Consider the following 20,159-nt stretch of genomic DNA (forward strand, 5'->3'; position numbering starts at 1 on the left):
TATAGCACCAAAGAGGCACTCATGAACACTGCGAGAAAGCTAAAGGTGCTTCCAAGTCCTTATGCTGACATACGTCTATTCATAGACTTGTCACAAGCTACTATGGAGGCGAGACGTAGTTTTGCAGCTGTAACAACGGCATTGAGAGAGGCAAATATTCCCTACAGATGGGGCTTCCCCACAAAAATCATTGCTACAAAAGCTAATACAGTATATGTATTTCACAGCCCCTCTACAGCTATGGAGACACTAAAATCGTGGGGCGTACCAACCCCCGCCCCTAAACAAGTTCCGCCCTCTACCTCCGAGAAAAGCAGTTCCGACAAATTTGGAAAATAAAGCTAGAACAAGAAGAAGGAAGAAAAGATCCCACTAAATTTTCCCTCTTTATGTTCCTGGAAAGGAAAAAGAAGAAAAGCAACCGTTTAAAAACCAAAGGACACTTAAGGACACATTAAATCTACAGTCCATTCTGGAATACAGAGATGTGAGTCCTCTCACTTTAGTGACTTTGACCCCCCCCACCGAACATGCAGGCACAAGCTTGTATAAACATTTTTTTGAAGGTTTATTGTTGTTTCACCTTGCGTCTCATGCAAAAACCCGCTACCAGTGAAGGAACAGTTACAACTTGTTCAATACTATCCTGTGCGGTATTCTCTTCACAGGGCAAAAACACTTCTGGTAGCAAGGTTGATACTGGTAATCTGATGCATTACTCGTTTGTTGTTGTTTCTCGTTTTAATTATTTTTTGGCAGATAAACACAGATACCTCCAGTCTTCCGTCCTCCCGTGCAAACGACCCACCATGCGAAAATGGCCACAAAATTGATGTCTCTGAACGCCAATGGCCTGAATTCCCCTTACAAAAGAAGCTCCGTGTGGAGAGAAGCATGCCGTCTCGGCGCGGATATAGTATGTATCCAAGAAACACATTTAGTAGACACAGACAGTCATAGAATGACACACAAAAAATTCCCCCAGGTTATACAAGCCTGCGCACAAAAGAAACATGCAGGAGTGCTGATAGCATTTAGAGACACAGCCCCGCTCAAAATTGACAAACAAATATGTGACCCAAAAGGACGTTACATAGTACTGGTGGGCACGCTAAAAAACACACAGGTCACTATAGCTAACGTATACGTCCCAAATTCAAACCAAATCAAATTTCTAAACAAAATAAACAAAAAAATAAACAAAGTAGCCAAGGGATCTATAATCATAAATGGCGATTTTAACCTGGTACCAGAGAGATCTGTCGACACCACAAGCGACAAAGTGAGAGGGGGTATGTCCCTAGGCAACTGGATAAAGAAAGCCGCACTTTTTGACACGTTTAGGTGTCTCAATGCCTCCGCCAGGGAGTACTCATTTTTCTCTGCAAGACATAGGTCCTTTTCTCGCATAGATCTGTGCCTGGTAGACAGGTCTCTCATAACCTCTACAATCAGGGCTGAGGTTGGCACAATAACTTGGTCGGATCACGCCCCGATACTGACATCTCTGGCAATTGGGGGATTCCGCCACCTTCATAAAATGTGGAGAAACAATACTTATCTAATGAAAATACCCAAATTTCAAAAAGATATCCAAAACGCAATTGAAGACTACTTCACTTTAAATAATGCGCCTGATGTAAGCCCTGAATTGCTCTGGACAGCACACAAAGCTTACATGAGGGGTATCCTTATAAAACTAGGAGCTAGGTACAAAAAGGAAAAACTAGAAAAAACTGATACCTTACTGACAAAAATCCAACAACTAGAAAGTCTAGCCCAGACTAATGCAAACCAGCAAATATATAACGACCTATTCAAAACAAGATTAGAACTGCGTAGGGTGCTGCAAGGGGATCACGACAGGGAAATAACCTCCCAACGTGCTAATGTCTACGCATCCTTAAACAAACCCTCAAAATGGATGGCTAACCTGACAAAGAAAAAGACGATTAAAACTAACATCCCATACATTTGGAACTCAAAAAACAAAGAATTTAAAATATCCCACCCGAAACAAATATTAGAAACATTCCGCCTATTCTATAGTAAATTATACAACTTAAAAGATGACCCACAAACTTCCCACCCTAACAACGAAGATATAGAAAAATTCCTGAATAAAATTAAACTACCATCAATAAACTCAGTCCAAGCCGCCAGTTTAGATCGCCCAATAACGGTATCCGAGGTGGCGGAAACAATCTCCTCCATGAAAAGCCAAAAAGCGCCTGGCCCAGATGGATATTCGGCAGAATATTATAAATGGTTCTCAAACTCCCTATCTCCCTACTTGGGAAAACTCTACAGTTCAGCTATGGAAAAAGGATCGTTTCCTGAAGAGATGCTCCAGGCTACGGTGGTAGTGTTGCCCAAACCAGGAAGAGAGCCAGACGATCCAGCAAACTTTAGGCCCATTTCCTTGCTCAACACAGATGTCAAGATATATGCAAAGATATTAGCAAATAGATTACTCGATGTCCTGCCGAGTGTTGTGCATTCTGATCAGGTGGGTTTTGTAAAGGGGCGGCAGGCCTCGGACGGCGCGAGGAGGGTTCTCAACCTTTTATATTCCTCACAAATCTCTAGATCCCCAACAACTATGATAGCTTTAGATGCAGAAAAAGCTTTTGATAGGGTTCATTGGGGATATGCGTTTCAAACGCTAAATAAATTTGGCCTCGGGGGGGGGGGGTGATTCGCGCCGTCCGGGCCCTGTACTCCTACCCCACAGCTCGAGTGTTAATAGATGGCGACATTTCAGATAAATTCACCATTTCCAATGGTACACGCCAGGGATGCCCACTTTCCCCTATACTATATGTCCTCATGGTGGAACCCCTGGCCGAAATCATAAGATCCTCTATAGAAACAAGAGGAATTCCTCTAAACTCCCGCCAACACAAAATTGGCCTATTCGCCGATGATATTATCCTCACATTAACACACCCCCTGGAGTCTTTGAGAGCTGCCTGCCAGATCCTCGAACATTTTAGCAAAGTATCCTACTACAAGCTTAATGTTGACAAATCAAAAATACTAGGCATAAACATCCCACAAAGCCTACAGCACGCAATCCAATCAGAATTCTCTTTCAAATGGGGGGCTGACAACATCCCGTATCTGGGCATATTACTTTCTGCGGACATAAATAAACTAGAGGGAATTAACTATACTCCACTCTTAGAAACAATCCAAAAAGAAATCGACCATCTATCAAGAATAAATTTATCTTGGCTAGGCAGGAATATGACCTATAAAATGAAAATATTGCCAAAAATTTTATACCTTTTCAGGGTCCTGCCGATCCCCATATCAAAAAGCACAATCAAAAAACTACAAGCACAACTATCCGCATTCATTTGGAAGGGAAATAAACCACGATTAGCCCTTTCAATCTTAGCCTCAAACCGGAGGAAAGGAGGCGCAGATATACCTAACCTAGAAAAATATTTTAAAGCTACTATCCTGAACCAAACCAGATGCTGGACAAAAAGAGACAACACAATGGCCTGGGTAGGCATGGAAACATGCCTCACAAAAACCCCCAAAGGACATCTACTGCTACTTGGCGCATCACTCGCGGCCATGTCAACCAACCTTGCCCTAAACATCCCTCCCAAAAATTTGCCTCTTACAGTGGCAGCCTCTCTAAAAATTTGGGAAGAATACACAAAAAAAGTAGCCACCTACGATACCCACAAAAAACCAAAACTGCCAATTGAAATACTAAACTTGTTTATATCTGATTTAAGAATTGACACCTGGAGAGTAAGGGGAGTGGAAAACCTAGAGGACATAATGACAGGAGAGGAACTAATACCTTTTGAAATCCTACAGGAAAAATGTTACCTTCTCCAAAAAGACCTCTTCAATTATAGCAGAATAAAAAATTTCCTTAAAAAGTCTCCTATATATAAGATAAAAATCCCGATGGAAGTCCAAAGAAAGATCACATCAGAACCCCTCCTGGGAAAGTCCGAAACCAGATATTTCTATGATATTCTGACAGGCAACAACAAATTACCCAAAAAAACACATATGCTTAGTTGGGAAAACGAACTGGGTACAGTTATTTCAACTGAATCATGGGAAAAGGCGTATAAAACGGCATGTGGCTCAACCAAAGGTCTGGGGATAGTGGAAACACAAATTAAAGTAAATCTGAGATGGTACTACACACCGTGCTTGTTGGCCACAAGATTCCAAAACACCAATGACAAATGTTGGAGGAACTGTGACCAAAAGGGTACTCTAACGCACATATTTTGGGCATGCCCTGCTCTTGAGAGATACTGGGATCTTATTCTTAATCATCTAGATGAAATTCTAAAAACCCGTATCACAAGATCCGCAAAACTAACCTTATTATTGGTTGGCTTAAATAAATACCCTACAAAAATTAGATATTTGCTGGGTCATGCCCTTATGACAGCAAAATCTCTCATTGCGAGAAGATGGAGAGAGCCCACACCTCCATCCTTTGGGGAATTTAGGGACCGTATGGCAGAACAACAATTATTCGAAAAGTGGATAGCACTAAGAAACAACTCTTTAAAAAAACATAAAGAGGCATGGGAGCTATGGAGGTAACTTTATAAGAAAAAGTTAAGGCTGCACAAAAATGCCAAGTTCATTCAATACGATACATGTTGTATCGAAGTATTTCTTTTATATACAATTTCTGAAAATGTTTATCCGTTCTAATATTATTGATATAAGGAAAAAATGGGATCTGACAATTGCATGATTTAGATAGAAAACAATAACATAGTAATGTTAACATGTCTGCAACTATTACATGTCTTATAAACTGTGTGTATATTACATGTCCATATCCCAAATAAAGATTTAATATTGAAAAAAATCAAACGACTCCGACAGGTGAGCGATGTCTTGTTCAGTGCCTTGTCGGTAGCCCCTTGTACACGGGACAGTTATTGCCCAAATTCACTGTTTAGAGCAAGAATTCAGGCAATAATCGCCCAGTGTACAGCTGCCTTTACATAGATGCTGCAGATTTCCTGTATCAGGTGAAGCAAAGCGGCCCCACAACATCACCAAGCCAGCACAGTGCTTCATTCTTCCTCCTCCAGACATACGGCTGTTCCATAGACTCAAAAAGTTCTAGTTTTGTTTCATTGTTGCACAGAACAGAATCCCAAAACTTCTGTGGCTTATTTATATGAGTTTGAGCATATTGGTGCCTACTTTTCTTGTGCTTTGGTGTCAGAAGAGGTGGATGTCTTGAAGTTCGGGCTTGAAGGCCTTCAGCGTATATCGGCCGATGTTGCTGGCTATGGGCAAGGGGAGGGGGCGGGAGCTTAGCTCTGCCCCCGTCTTGCCCACTCCCACTGCAAACTGCTTGGAGGGGAGTGGGAGGAAAGCGTATATCGGCCGGCCGTGAAAACACCAGCCAATATTTACTCGTGGGAATAAGCCCTTACTGTGCAAATGGAAACGTCAGTACCTGCTGCTAACGAATCTTGCTGCAGATCTTTTGCAGACACTTAAGTGTTTTTGACCACCTGCTTCCTCAGTAATCTGGTGGCAGTTGGTGATAGCTTCCTCTTTCTGTAATATCCAGGTAGGGTAGCCAGTGTTCCTTTAACTTTGAACTTGAGAACTATGATTCTATCTGTATCTCTGGAAGCATTCAGTGTCTTTGTTATCTTTTTGTGTCCTTTTCCTTGTTTGAGCAAGGTAATGATCTCATCTCTTTTTGAATCACTCTCATAGATATATTTCTAACACGCAATCAAACGTCGCAGTCAACAAAGCCCAAGCCAGTCCAGGTATTTGATATGCTTTATCTCAAGGCCACCTGATGCAACCAATGAAGCCCTTGATTAGTTCTATCAGGTATGCTTGACATAGCAGCGAATTTGCAAATGTGCAAATTTCATTCAAGAGGGTGAATAATTCTGAGGGTGCATTCAGACCATCGTATATCGGCTGGGTTTTCATGCCCAGCCGATATACGTTGTCCCTCTCTGCAGGGGGAGGAAGCTGGAAGAGCTGGGAGCAGTGCTCTGAGCTCCCCCCCCCTCTCTGCCTCCTCTCCACCCCCCTGCACTATTTTCAATGAGGAGAGGTGGGACAGGGGTGGAGCTAATTCCTAGAACTTAGCCCGCCCCTGTTCCGCCTCCTTCCATTGCAAATAGTGCAGAGGGGCAGAGAGGGGGTGGAGAGGAGGCAGAGGGGGGCGGGAGCTCAGAGCACTGCTCCCGGCTCTTCCAGCCTCCTCCTCCTGCAGAGAGAGACGCCATATTTCGGCTGGGCGTGAAAACTCAGCCGAAATACGGTCGTCTGAATGCACCCTAAGGCTGCATTCCCACGAACGTATATCGGCTCGGTTTTCACACCGAGCCGATATGCGTCGTCCTCATGTGCAGGGGGGGGAGGATGGAAGAGCAAGGAGCAGGAACTGAGCTCCCTCCCCCTCTCTGCCTCCTCTCCGCCCCTCTGCACTATTTGCAATGAAAGAAGGTGGGACGGGGACGGGGCTAATTTCCGAGAATTAGCCCCGCCCCTGTCCCGCCTCTCCCCATTGCAAATAGTGCAGAGGGGTGGAGAGGAGTCAGATATGGGACGGGAGCTCAGTTCCTGCTCCTGGCTCTTCCATCCTCCCCCCCCTGCACATGAGGACGATGTATATCGGCTCGGCGTGAAAACCGAGCCGATATACGTTCGTGGGAATGCAGCCTTAGACTGTATTAGTCATTAATGTGGCATTTTCTGTTGAATGTGAAGAAAGCACTTGTTTAAATTAACTGCGGTTGTGTTGAGCTATTTACATTTTTTTGTTTATTTTTTTTAGAAAAACGCTGAAACTTTGAAAATTGGGCAAATAAACACAAATAAACCTAATTTGCAAGGGGCTGAATAATATTAATTGCAACTGTATATATGCGCTGTTATAGTTCTCTGCAGCTCACCTTTAAAAAAAGCACAGGAATTTGCAAATATACCTATGTTATCTGAATAGCTCTCTATACAAGTAGGAGAATTCTGGAATAGAAATGTAAATAACTTTTATTTTCTATTTTCAGCCAAAGCATTAAACCCAAGTATGGACTGATTTTTTAGCACGGGTTTAGAAACTTAATTGCTCATCAGTTGGAAAATCTACATGTCCTTGTGTAACGGATCTGTCTTTGTACTTGAAAGTGAACCTAAGAAAATCTAGTGATCTCCTGTGGAAATGAGAAGATATAGATCTGATAGCAAGATAATGATGCCAAGATATAAAGTGGGTTCTCCAAGACGAGGTAAGTTGATCTTTCATTAAAGGGGTTTTCCAAGATAAATTATTAATTTTTTTAAGCTGCTCATGTTATAAAGTAAAGTTCATGCTCACCAGTCCCAGTTCCCTGCAGCTGCAGCACCTCCTCTCCGTTCCCCTGCTGGTGTTCTGTTTACAAGCTGCGGACAACTGCTGAGGTCTGTGATTGGCTACAGCAGCCTTTGACATACTATTTACAGGCTGACACTGCGCTTGTGAACAGACCCTATGGGTTAAAATAAGAGGCAGCACTGAGGTTGCAGGGACCTGGGACAAGTGAGTATAGGCTATTTAATTATTTAACATGGGCAGCTTAAAAAAAATGATCTTGCAAAAGTCGCGTGATTTTCTTGCATTGCGACAAATCACATGTATGTGAAGCCCATACTTTCTTAAGGGTTCCTTCACATTTGTGATGTATTGTAGCCTGCGACATTGCGAGCCAAAAAACCTTGTGGGTTTCGCGACTTTCGATGTTTTGTAGCCCATGTTTTCCTATGGAGCCCTCCTCTCTGTTGTATCGCATCGCACGAAAACACGGTTTTCGTGCAGTGCAATGCAAGTTTGACAGCAGGAAATCCTACTGTCAAAGCCCTAAACTAAGCCCTAGCTGCATGGAAAAAAAAAAAAGAATCCCGCAGCAATAACCATCCATAGACATGCTATGATAACAGATTCTTCCCTGCCCACAAGTGAAAATCAACTGCAATTACCTGCTCGAGGGGGAGAATCGCAGCATGTTCTATTCATCGCGGAAGGCTTCCATTGCAGTCAATGGAAGTCGTCCATCCCGCGATACTCCACATGTGAGCACTGCAAAAGTATCCCGGGGAAACACGTCACCAGCGCCAGCGCATCATGCCCTGCTCTGCGCGCCGGCAGAGACTCTTGCTGCTGATCCGCAGAGTTGAGCATGGGGTCTCTGGGGGGTGCCGGGTCTGATTCTGCTGCCGTTCCGGACATGCGCAGGAGGCTGTAGGGTCATGCAGGGATATAAGTGCCCAACAATCATCCTGTGCAGAAGGCCCTTTAGTCTGGATGCAAGCAAGAATGTTTTCACTTACTAAGGGCTCCTTCCCACCAGTGTGACATATTCGCACCCGAGAGTATGACGTGAGTGCGCTCTGAATGGAGCACTATCATGTCCTCTCGCGAGAGTATCTACGCTCCTTTACTGTGTACATCGACATGGGACACAACCGTGCCATGGTTGAACAAGTAGAGCAGCCTACTAAGTAACTGGGCCACCCTAATTAGTCCCCAGTCTTAATCCATAATTAGTCCACTGTGTTAAAAAAATCACAGAGTTTAGTGCATGATTTCGATCCAAGACAAGTACCCATTTGTGCACTCCTTAGACTTCTGTGGGGCCTCGGGTGTGCAAATATGCACAAAAATAGAGCATGTCGAATATTTTTTGGCGCAACAGAATTTTTCTTCATGTGAGGAAACCCATTGAAATCAATGGCTTTTAATGGATGTGGTGTGCAGAAGCGTTTTTGCGCGCATGTAAAGGAGCCCTGAAGCCAGATTCTCACAAGTGTATGCGTATTTGCACGTATGCATGTTTGCAGAATGAACAATGCTTTTCTTACTGTACTTTTTGCACCGGCAAGACATGTTCATATGTGCGTGTCGAACAAAGATGCACCAATTCAAATGGCAAACTCGTCTAATGAGTTCCAGATGTGTTCTTTTTCCAACAGAATTACGCAGTGTATCAACATTTGCGCACCTTCATTGACTTCAATGGGAATATTTGTTGCGCAAATGTGTAGTAGAGTAGAGCATGCTGTGTGTTTTTTTTTGCGCTACTAAAATGTGTGCGCACAATATGGAAATGTGAATGATCCCATTGCAATCAATGGGTTCTATTCTCTGTGTATTTAGCGTGTGCAAAAAAACCCAAACAAATACGTTTGTGCGAATCTGGCCTCAGGCTGCTTTCACATCTGCACGCAGGGATTCCGTTTTTCTGCTCCATTTCTGAAACAGGAAAGGGCAATCGCCTGGTGGAATGGATCCTTCTTATAATGGAACCGAGCAGCGCCGGACGGATCCCATTGACTATCATAGAGTCCGTTCAATGTTCACTCAGCTACCTGGCATCTTACTGGAAGAAAAAGCATTGCATCCAACGCTTTTTCTTCCAGTATTTTTGCCGATGTGAAGGCAGCCTAAATGCAAGAAGTCATCTTGAGAAAGGTATATTCTGAAAGACAAAGTATATTGCAAAACTTTTCATTATTTAAAGATTAGGCTTTATTTACAGCAATCCGGAAATCCTCCTTAATGGAGGAGATAAATGTAAATAGGCCTCCCCTGCAAGTCCCAACTGTCGCAGACACTGTAAGTGGAGCACATCATGTGCAGAGTTATAATCCCACCGTACCCCATGAATAAGTCATAGTATACTACTTATCTGCAGCGCGGACAGAAGCAGTGAAACCGTTCCGTGCTGTTATTACACATGACCCGGCCCTTCCTGTCCTCATTACCACAAACCTGCCATCTCCTATCTGATGTAGCGGGAAGGGGGGGCTCGCCGCCCGTGGTCTCCGCTCGTGCCAAGTAATTTCCTAAATAAACTGCAGCTTTAGTTTCTGTAGATATGAATGTCATCTGCTGAGACATTTCTCAGACGGCGCAATAAAGCTTTTCAAACAAAAGCATCAATGTTTCCCTGTTGTATCCCAGCGTAACATAATAAGGGCGTATTTCCAAGTTGTCTGCTCGGGAATTTCTCTTTTCCAAAAACTTCCGTATTTGATTATATTAATGCTCATCTATTGCGCGCAACTGTGCAAAAGCAGAACTATGCAAACACTCACTGTTTGTTTAATAGAATATAGAAAGAGGTTAGTGCGCAGGCACAGCTTTATTGACATTGGCCAATGTCCTAATCCGGAGTGTCAGATAAGAAATATAGCAGCTATTACGCACCAAACATGGGCTCTACTTGTAGATGCGGCCCCAGATCATGACGATGGATACAATGTTTAGATGAACTACGTATCAATAGAGGAGTTTAAGAGAAGACTAGACGTCTTTCTAGAGGGCTACGATATTACAGGATACAGGCATTAAATAACCAGAAGGGTTGTTGATCCCGGTCTTGAAGTCAGGTAGGAACGTTCAAATATTGATCCAGGGATTATGCTGACTGCCATTATGCAGTCGAGAAGGAATTTTTTTCCACAAATAGGTTATTTGTTTCAGCCTGATTGTTTTTTTTTGTCTCCCTCTGGATCAACAAGGCAGGATAGGGGGTGGAAACAGGCTGAACTAGATGACTATTGTCTTCTTTCAGCCTAACATACTATGTTACTATAATAACTGGTGGCAGACACGGCTACGAAAACCGCTGCATCAGAAAAATCCCAACTACCCAACCATCAAGGTGGATGGAAGTCTGAATCGGCCATAGCACCAGCACCAGTTACTTCTTTTCAGTACAATGGTGACCTCATGATAACACTTCAAAGTCTGAAAGGGACAATGGGGCCGATTTATTAATATGGTTCTAAATTTTGACAAAAACTAGACCTGACAGGCAGAAATCACACCAAATTTATTACAGTGACATATGCCGTATGTCACATTATCATTATGTACTGTATATTACGATCCATGTATTTACAATGATTTGCAACTTCTAAGTGCGTATTTTTACATGTATTTTTATGTTTTTCCCACCTATTCTTGCTCTTTTCATCTTTTCTGCTATGTTAATCGATGATTGTACTACTAATTCCAACTAAACTGATGAAGAGGATCATCCACCCTGAAGTGCATTTTTATTGCTACTTGATTAATAAAGGACAAGTTGCATTTTACTTCATCTTGTATTTTGGAACGCTGCACCGTAACACCAGGAACAATCCTATATATCACTTTATTTTTTCATACACTGTCAATTCAGGCGCTGACACTATATAAGACATATAATAAATGTGTCTTAACACAATTTGGTTAGCCCACCTGGACAAACATTGCCCTTCTGTACAAGGATGAAGCCTCAGAGTGTTAACCATTTCAAGTCCAATGATGGTGCTGGGTCGACTACTTTTCTATATATATAAAGACGAAAGTCCTCACTGACTCACTCACTGACTCACTGAATGACTGACTGACTGTTACGGCACTCTGACCCCCGAGCGCCAGGTGGGGTGCCCTGAACTTCCCGCACCCCACTGTCCCTGCCTACTTGCCTCGGCCCTGGCTAACCCCAGGCGGACAACTGGGTGGCGGTCCCTGCTCTGGCTTGCGACCTGGCAACTACCTAGATGGAACTAACTGACGGGGGACAGAGCGCCGACAGAAGAAGCAGATGGAAAAGACCAACAAACAAGACTGAGCTAAGACAGGCTGGAGGAAGCTGACTAGCAAACTAGGAGCTGCTGAGACTCGCTGCAGACAGACTAACTAGTGGCTAACAGAACCAATAACTGGCAGTGAGCTAAGGTCACTGCCAGCCTTTTAACTGCAAGCCTCCGCCCAGGGGCGGAGAGTGGGAGGAGCTGACTCTCCCACTGTTGCATAAGAAAGGTGGAGGAGAGCGGGCGGCACCCTACGGGCAGACACGCTCACGCCGCCGCAAGCAGGCTGCCCCACACCGCCGGGAGAGCCCCGACTGCAGAGCTCCAGGACGCACCGAAGGGACAAAAGGTTTCAATAACGACTTATGGAACACCCTGTGAACCCTCCATGTGGCTGGCAAACCCAGTTCGTAGGCGAGCGGGTTTACCACACATGTAATGGCAAACGGCCCCTACGTAACGTGGCGCCAGCTTCGGGGATGGGACCTGTAATTTGAGATTTTTAGAAGACAGGTATACCTTCTGTCCCACCCTGTAAGGTTCAGATACAGACAGACTCTTCTCACTACGCAACTGCATACGGGTCCCCGCTGCTTCCAAGTTTCTCTGTACCTCTTTCCATACTCCCCGAAGCGTATCTGTGGTGACATCAGCTGCAGGACAGACCGACAGAGTAGGGATTGCCGTAAGGAAGCGAGGATGCTGACCGTATACACAAAAAAATGGAGATACCGCAGTGGAAGAACAAGGCCGGTTGTTTAGTGCAAACTCTGCCAACGGCAGGAACTCTGCCCACTGATGAGCCTTTTCGCTAGCAAACAACCGTAAATATTGCACTAAATCTTGGTTCTTCCGCTCAGTCTGACCATTAGTCTGCGTGTGGAACGCTGAAGAGAAGGAAAGCGACGTTCCCAGGTTTCTGCAGAAGGCACGCCAAAACTGCGACACAAACTGAACTCCGCAATCAGATACAATATTTTGGGGAACCCCATGTAGGCGAATTATTTCTTTTACAAAAATCGTGGCGAATTCTTTTGCTGAGGGTAGCTTTTTTAACGCCACAAAATGTGCAATCTTTGAGAACCGGTCGACCACCACTAAGATAGTGGTGCACTTCTGGGATTCTGGTAGATCAGTGATGAAATCTACCGATAAGTGCGACCATGGACTGGAAGGAACCGGTAGCGGTCTCAGGGGACCCTCCGGAGGACGCCGCCGACTCTTATTGCGAGCACAGACCGAGCATCCCCTCACAAAGTTGCAGATCTCCTGAGACATGCCTGGCCACCAGAAGTGTCTGAAACAAAGCTCCAGGGTCCCCTGGAACCCTGGATGCCCTGCGAGAACCAACGAGTGAGATTCATCCATGACTCTAGGACGTAGGGTCTCTGGCACAAACCATCTGCCCTCCGGCACCCCCGAAGGAGCGTCCTGCTGAGCATCCTGTAGTTGAGGGACGAAGTTAGACTCTACAGCTGCCACCACCACGCCAGGGGCTAAGATATTCTCGGGAGTCATGGTCTCACTATCCGGCACCCCGAAACTCCGTGACAGGGCGTCCGCCTTCACGTTCTTCTCTCCTGGGATATATGTCACGACGAAATTAAACCTGGCGAAGAACAACGCCCACCTGGCTTGACGAGCTGTGAGTCTTTTAGCATTGGCGAGATATACCAGATTCTTGTGATCTGTATATACGGTAATTGGGAGTCTAGCACCCTCAAGATGGTGTCGCCACTCTTCCAGAGCCCATTTGATAGCTAATAATTCACAGTTAGCCACGTCGTAGTTGCGCTCTGCTGAATTAAACTTCCGCGAAAAGAACGCACATGGGCTATACCCAGACCTCCCACTGACTTCCTGCGACAATACTGCTCCTGTTCCCTCTTCAGATGCATCTACCTCAATGAAAAAGGGTAGTCGTGCGTCCGGCTGTATTAGCACCGGGGCAGTCATAAATGCCCTTTTTAGATGGCTAAAGGCCTCAAGGGCTGCAGGCGACCACTTTACCAAGTCGGACCCCTTCTTAGTCAGGTCGGTCAGGGGTTGAGCAATAACTGAGTAATTCCTAATGAACTTGCGGTAAAAATTAGCAAAACCTAAGAACCGCTGGAGAGCCTTGAGGTTGTCTGGTCTGACCCATTGGGAGATTGCTGCTACCTTATCAGACTCCATATGAATCTCCGTGGGTGAAATTACATAACCAAGGAAAGATACTTGTTTAGCACCAAATGTGCATTTTTCAAACTTAACAAAAAGCTGATACTCGCGCAAACAGGTCAGGACCAACCTCAGGTGCCGCACATGTGAATCCCAGTTAGGCGAGTACACCAGAATGTCGTCAAGATAGATGACCAGAAATACCCCCAGGAAGTCGTGAAAGACCGCGTTCATAAAACCCTGAAACACAGCAGGGGCATTACAGAGTCCGAAAGGCATGACCAGACATTCAAAATGTCCTAACGGGGTGTTGAACGCCGTCTTCCATTCATCTCCCTCTCTAATGCGAATTAGGTTGTAAGCCCCCCGCAAGTCCAGTTTGGAGAACCAGTGGGCTGCTACCACCTGATTCAACAAGTCAGGAATCAGGGGCAAGGAGCACTGGTTCTTCACTGTGATTTTATTCAAGGTCCGATAATCCACACAAGGCCTTAGCGTCCCGTCCTTCTTCTCTACAAAGAAGAGACCTGCCCCGGCAGGTGACCTGGACGGCCGAATATGTCGGTTGGCTAGAGCCTCCGAGATATAGGACTTGAGGGCCTCGTGCTCGTGGCCTGACAAATTAAAAATGGCTCCCTTAGGGATGGGACTGTCGGGAATCAGGTCAATACCACAATCCCACTCCCTATGCGGAGGCAGAGCCTCAGACAGTTTTTTGGAGAACACATCCTGAAAGTCTGACAAATACTCCGGAATGAGCACAGTATCTGCGGAGCACATGGCTATAGTAGACAGGTGACTATGACAGGATGATCCCCAATGAGTCAACTCCCGGGTGGACCAATCAAATTAGAGATTGTGCAGTGCCAACCAGGGCATACCAAGCACCACATCGACAAAACGGACAAAACACAGACTTATCAAGCTCCTGAATCAATAAACGCCTGCCCTGATCGGGAAAAATCCCGGAATCTGACCTGACACGGTACCAAAAGTTTAGGAAGTACCTGAAGTCCTAGGCAATCCTCCCTACAATCGCCTAGGACTCGGAGTTTTCCGCCGGTTCCGGCTGCGAGCATTGAGACCTCAGGGGGCAGGTTATCAACCGATATCCAGCTTTCCCGCAGTAGAGGCAGAGACGATGCAACAAACGGATCCGGCGTCGCTCTTTGGGGTCCAGCGGATCCACCTCCATCAGTTTGGGAACAGAGACTGATAAGGAGGAAGAGGGACCAGGGCAACCGACCTCCCTGACTCTACAGGCCTGTCTGTCCTGCTTCCTAGACCAAAGCCTCCTATCTGCCTTTACTGCTAGCTTCATAGCCTCCCTTAAAGACCCGGGAACGGCATGGGAAATTAACAGGTCTTCAACTGCGTCCGAGAGGACCTGCAGGAAAATGTCTTTCAGAGCGCTATTGTTCCATGCCGTATCCCCCGCATAGCGTCTGAAGTTGGAGCAATAATCCTCCACACAAAACGACCCCTGCTGTAGCGCCAACAACCGCGAAACCGCCAACCACGGTTTGTCGAAGATACCCCCGAGTTCCTGGAAAAAGGAGTCCACGGACTGCAGGCAGGAGGAACCCTCGGGGATGGAAAAAGCCCCGCAGCAGGGACATTATTAGTCCGACCCTCTGAGCCTCCAACCCGGAAGAACAGGGACGCATCCGAAAAAACAGGCAACACGCCTGTCGGAAAACAAAAAACTTGTTTCTCTCCCCAGAAAACACCTCGGGAAGAGGGCATTTGGGTTCTGGGCTGGTTGAGACATCCGGCCCCTGCGACAACCCCCGCTGCTCCTGGGCCACCATGCGGGCGGATAAATCCTGGATCACAGGCACCAGGGCCTGCAGCTGGTTCGCGAGGGAACTGATCGCCTCCATGAAAAAACAGTTTTAGAGGGCCAGTTATTATGTTACGGCACTCTGACCCCCGAGCGCCAGGTGGGATGCCCTGAACTTCCCGCACCCCACTGTCCCTGCCTACTTGCCTCACTGACTCGCCACTAATTCTCCAACTTCCAGATGTCGTAGAAACTTAAAATTTGGTACGAGCATTGATTATGTCATAAATAGGGAAAGCTAATGGGTCCCAACTCGATTAATTAATTCTAGGCGCAAAAGAATTAGCGTCCAAATTTTACGTACGGAATCTAATGCTCTCACTTCCCGATGTCATAGAAACTTGAAATTTGGCACAAGCATTGATTATGTCATAAATAGAAAAAGCTAATGGGTCCCAACTCGATTATTCAATTCTATGCGCAAAAGAATTAGCATCCAAATTTTACGTACGTAATTAAATTCTCTCACTTGAAATTTGGCACGGGCATTGATTATGTCATAAATAGGAAAAGGTAATGGGTCCCAACTCAATTATTCAGTTCTAAGTGCAAAGAATTTAGCGTCCAAATTTCACGTACAGAATCTAATTTTCTCACTTCCCGATGTCATAGAAACTTGAAATTTGGCATGGGCATTGATTGTGTCATAAATAGAAAAAGCTATGGGTCCCAACTCGATTATTCAATTCTAAGCGCAAAAGAATTAGCGTCCAAATTTTACGTACGGAATCTAATCTCTCACTTCCCGATGTCATAGAAACTTGAAATTTGGCATAAGCTTTGATTATGTCATAAATAGGAAAAGTTAATGGGTCCCAACTCGATTATTCATTTCTAAGCGCAAAAGAATTAGCGTCCAAATTTTACGTACATAATTAAATTCTCACACTTGAAATTTGGCACGGGCATTGATTATGTCATAAATAGGAAAAGCTAATGGGTCCCAACTCGATTATTCAGTTCTTAGCGCAAACAATTTAGCATCCAAATTTTATGTACAGAATCTAATTCTCTCACTTCCCGATGTCATAGAAACTTGAAATTTGGCGCGGGCATTGATTGTGTCATAAATAGAAAAAGCTTTGGATCCCAACTCGATTATTTAATTCCATGCGCAAAAGAATTAGCGTCCAAATTTTACGTACGGAATCTAATCTCTCACTTCCCGATGTCATAGAAACTTGAAATTTGGCACGGGCATTGATTAAGTCATAAGTAGGAAAAGTTAATGGGTCCCAACTTGATAATTTAATTTTAAGCGCAGAAGAATTAGCGTCCAAATTTTACGTACGGAATGTAAATCTGTCACTTCCCGATGTCATAGAAACTTGAAATTTGGCACGAGCATTGATTTATGTCATAAATAGGAAACGTTATTGGGTCCCAACTCGATTATTTAATTTTAAGCGCAAAAGAATTCGCGTCCAAATTTTACGTACGGAATCTAATTCTCTCACTTCCCGATGTCATAGAAACTTGAAATTCGGCACGGGCATTGATTGTGTCATAAATAGGAAAAGCTAATAGGTCCCAATTCGATTATTCAATTCTAAGCGCAAAAGAATTAGCGTCCAAATATTATGTACGTAATCTAATTCTCTCACTTCCTCTCTAAGGTAACCACGACTTCATAAGATTTTCCGTGTGAACACCAGATAAACACCAGTACCAAATTAACTCGGGCGAAGCCGGGTATATCAGCTAGTTCTAACATAAATGTGGTATATGTCACATATGGCAGTTTTTTGGCACAATTTGTGCCATAATACCGTTGAGTTTTGCCTAGTAATTTCCCCCAATGTGTGGATCAAAATGACAATTCAAATCAACTTCATATACAGTTCTAGCAAATGTTAACTTCACATTTGAAGAATCATGTGTTGTGTTACATGTAATTTTAAAGTTTGCTGCATCAAGGCATGTAATGCATTAAATATCAAGTTTAGAGGCGTAACTAGGCCCTCTTGAGCCCCAGAGCAAAATCTCTACCATGGCCCCTTACCCATCATGTGCTTTTTATAATACTGGTGTCGTCTTATGTGATGGAGGGGCCTTTGGGTAACCTAAGACTCCAGGACCCGGTAGCGACTGCAACCCCTGCACCCCCTATAGCTACGCCTCAAAATTTACTACAGTTGTAGCCATAAATAGCTATCACTACGTAGAATATAGTTTGTATGCACATAATGTGGTATATTTATTATGTCTTCTTTGCCAGATTTCCAGTGTACAAAAACTACAAATTTTGGCACTTTTTATGCTAGACTCTGCCACTTTTTAAAAAGAGGATAGTGGTTGTAATCCAGTACTTCTAGAATAAAGAGAAAATGCCCTTCTGTCTCCTGTCTATCATATATCAGAAGACAAATGCCTTACCTGCACTTAGTGCCTTTGGATTCTCCACATGATGTTCAGTAGTTGCATCAGTTGTGGCTGTAGCCTTCACGTCTGTGCTTGCAGATGTTAATTTAGAGCCATCTGTTGGAGAAGACTTTGTATCGGGAGTCTGTGCAGATCCTGGAGTAACTGGACTAGAAGGACTGGCAGTATTACTAGTAGATGTTGTTACATCCGTGCTTCCTGTCTCCATATCAGTTACCTTTACTGTAGTCTCTATGGTAGAATGTGTTGGACTGGACTCCACCGGACCACTTGTATGTTCAGTAGAATTGGCTGTGGAGGATTCGTTGGTTGCACGTGTTGATGTGATTGGATCGGCTGATACAATTGTGGATGGACTAGCTGATACCTCAGTAGAATGTGTGGGGGGTACTGATGTTTGACTGGAGTCTGAAGACTCATTACTATTGATAGGAGTAGTCAAAGTCACAGTGTCATTAGTTGGTGCAGTAGTGTTATAATTGGATGTTTCAGCTGTTTGTACTGTCAGAACAGTCGTTGTCTGTATTTCTGAAGGAGTCGCAGTGCTTGTATCCACTTTACTTACAAATTCATGTGTAGATCCTGTAGATGTGACCTCTGATGAAAGTGAGCTCACTGTGGAGGATTCAGCTTTAACATGAAGACCTATTAAAAACACAGCCTATTAGTATAATGCAAAATCACATAAGTAAAGCTCCACGTATAACAACAAAAATGTATAAGCTCTTTATATTCAGGGAGTTTACGTTACATTTGAATATTATGATCCATATACACAGAAAGGTCCCGACAGATACACTAAACATATCCACAGGACCCTACCGAACTGATGTGTGCTAAAAAAATTTCCTTTTTTTTAGTTTCAACAGTTTTAGTGTTTAGGATAGATAAGAGAATACAGAAAGTAGAAATTCACGTCATTTCTGAAGCAGCAAGAAACCTACAATATGCATGTGAAGAATGACTTCAAAGTGTTAATAATCTAATTAGAGGGAGGATACAGAAATAAGAGTTACAGTATGTAAGGCCGCAAAAAGACACATGTCCATTCAGTTCAGCCTCTTTCCCCCAAAATGTTTATCCAGAGGAAGACGAAAAAAAACAGTGAGGTTGAAGCCAATTTTTCCCATTTAATAGGGAAAAAATTCGTTCCAGAGTCCAATTTTGCAATCGGAATAATCCCGGGATAACCAAACCTTCTGAAGTAATCAGTGACTATAATATGTAATATTGTAATGCTCAAGAAAGGCGTCCATGCCCCTCTTGTACTCTGTTAGTGAGTTCTTCATCACTGTAAGAGCAGAGAGTTCCACAGTCTCACTGCTCTTACAGTAAAGAACCCCCTTCTATGTCGGTGTAGAAACTTTCTTTCCTCTAGAAGAAGAAGGCGCCCCCTTGTTACAGTCACAGTCCTGGGTATAAATAAATGATGGGAGAGATCTCTGTTTAGTCCCCTGATATATTTATACATAGTTATTATGTTGTCCCTCAGTCGTCTTTTTTTCTAAGCAAAATGATCCCAATTTTGATCACCTCTCTGGGTATTGTAGTCCGCTCATTCCATTTAGTTGCCCACTTTTGTATTCGTTCAAGCTCTTATATGTCCTTCTTGAGTACTGGTGCCTAAAACTGTCCACAATATTCCATGTGTGGTCTGACCAGTGACTTGTAAAGAGGAAGAACAATGTTCTCATCATGTACCCCTAGACCTCTTTTTATGCACTCCATGCTCCTATTTGCTTTGCAGAAGCTGCCTGACACTGGTTGCTCCAGTTAAGCTTAGGTAGAGGTAAAGTCCCGTGGTGCAAGCACTGAGTCATGACTGACTCCTAGGGTGATGTCACATCGTGACCTTTTCTTGGCAGACAGTTTTTGCAGGGTGGTTTGCCATTGCCTTCCCCAGTCATCTTTTACCCCTCAGCAAGCTGGGTATCAATTAAGCTTACAGTTGACTAAAATCCCCAAGTCCTTTTCCATGTCAGTGTTCTCCAGTGGTTTCCCATTTAGTGTGTAATGGTATGCATATAATATGTAACATAGATGGAAAAGCTGTATTTGTACTGCAGGTCTCAAGTTTTGTCTTTTATCCCTTTGGTGTATAAAGTGGAATGTTGTAAAAGGATGGAGAAAATGGAATTTGAGGGGAAAAGGGGAAGGAAGGATGAGGGAA

General features: G+C 44.2%; 1 protein-coding gene across 1 annotated transcript in view; it reads right to left on the bottom strand.

Moving 5' to 3' along the window:
- PARM1 (prostate androgen-regulated mucin-like protein 1) overlaps positions 1-20,159 on the bottom strand; it is a 112,343-nt gene that overhangs the window by 30,070 nt on the left and 62,114 nt on the right. The window contains exon 2 of the mRNA XM_066574079.1: positions 17,984-18,634. Coding sequence (XP_066430176.1) covers positions 17,984-18,634 — 651 coding nt within the window. The remainder of the gene's footprint in view (positions 1-17,983; positions 18,635-20,159) is intronic.

This window comes from Eleutherodactylus coqui, chromosome 7, assembly GCF_035609145.1.
Source record: "Eleutherodactylus coqui strain aEleCoq1 chromosome 7, aEleCoq1.hap1, whole genome shotgun sequence".
NCBI lineage: Eukaryota > Metazoa > Chordata > Amphibia > Anura > Eleutherodactylidae > Eleutherodactylus > Eleutherodactylus coqui.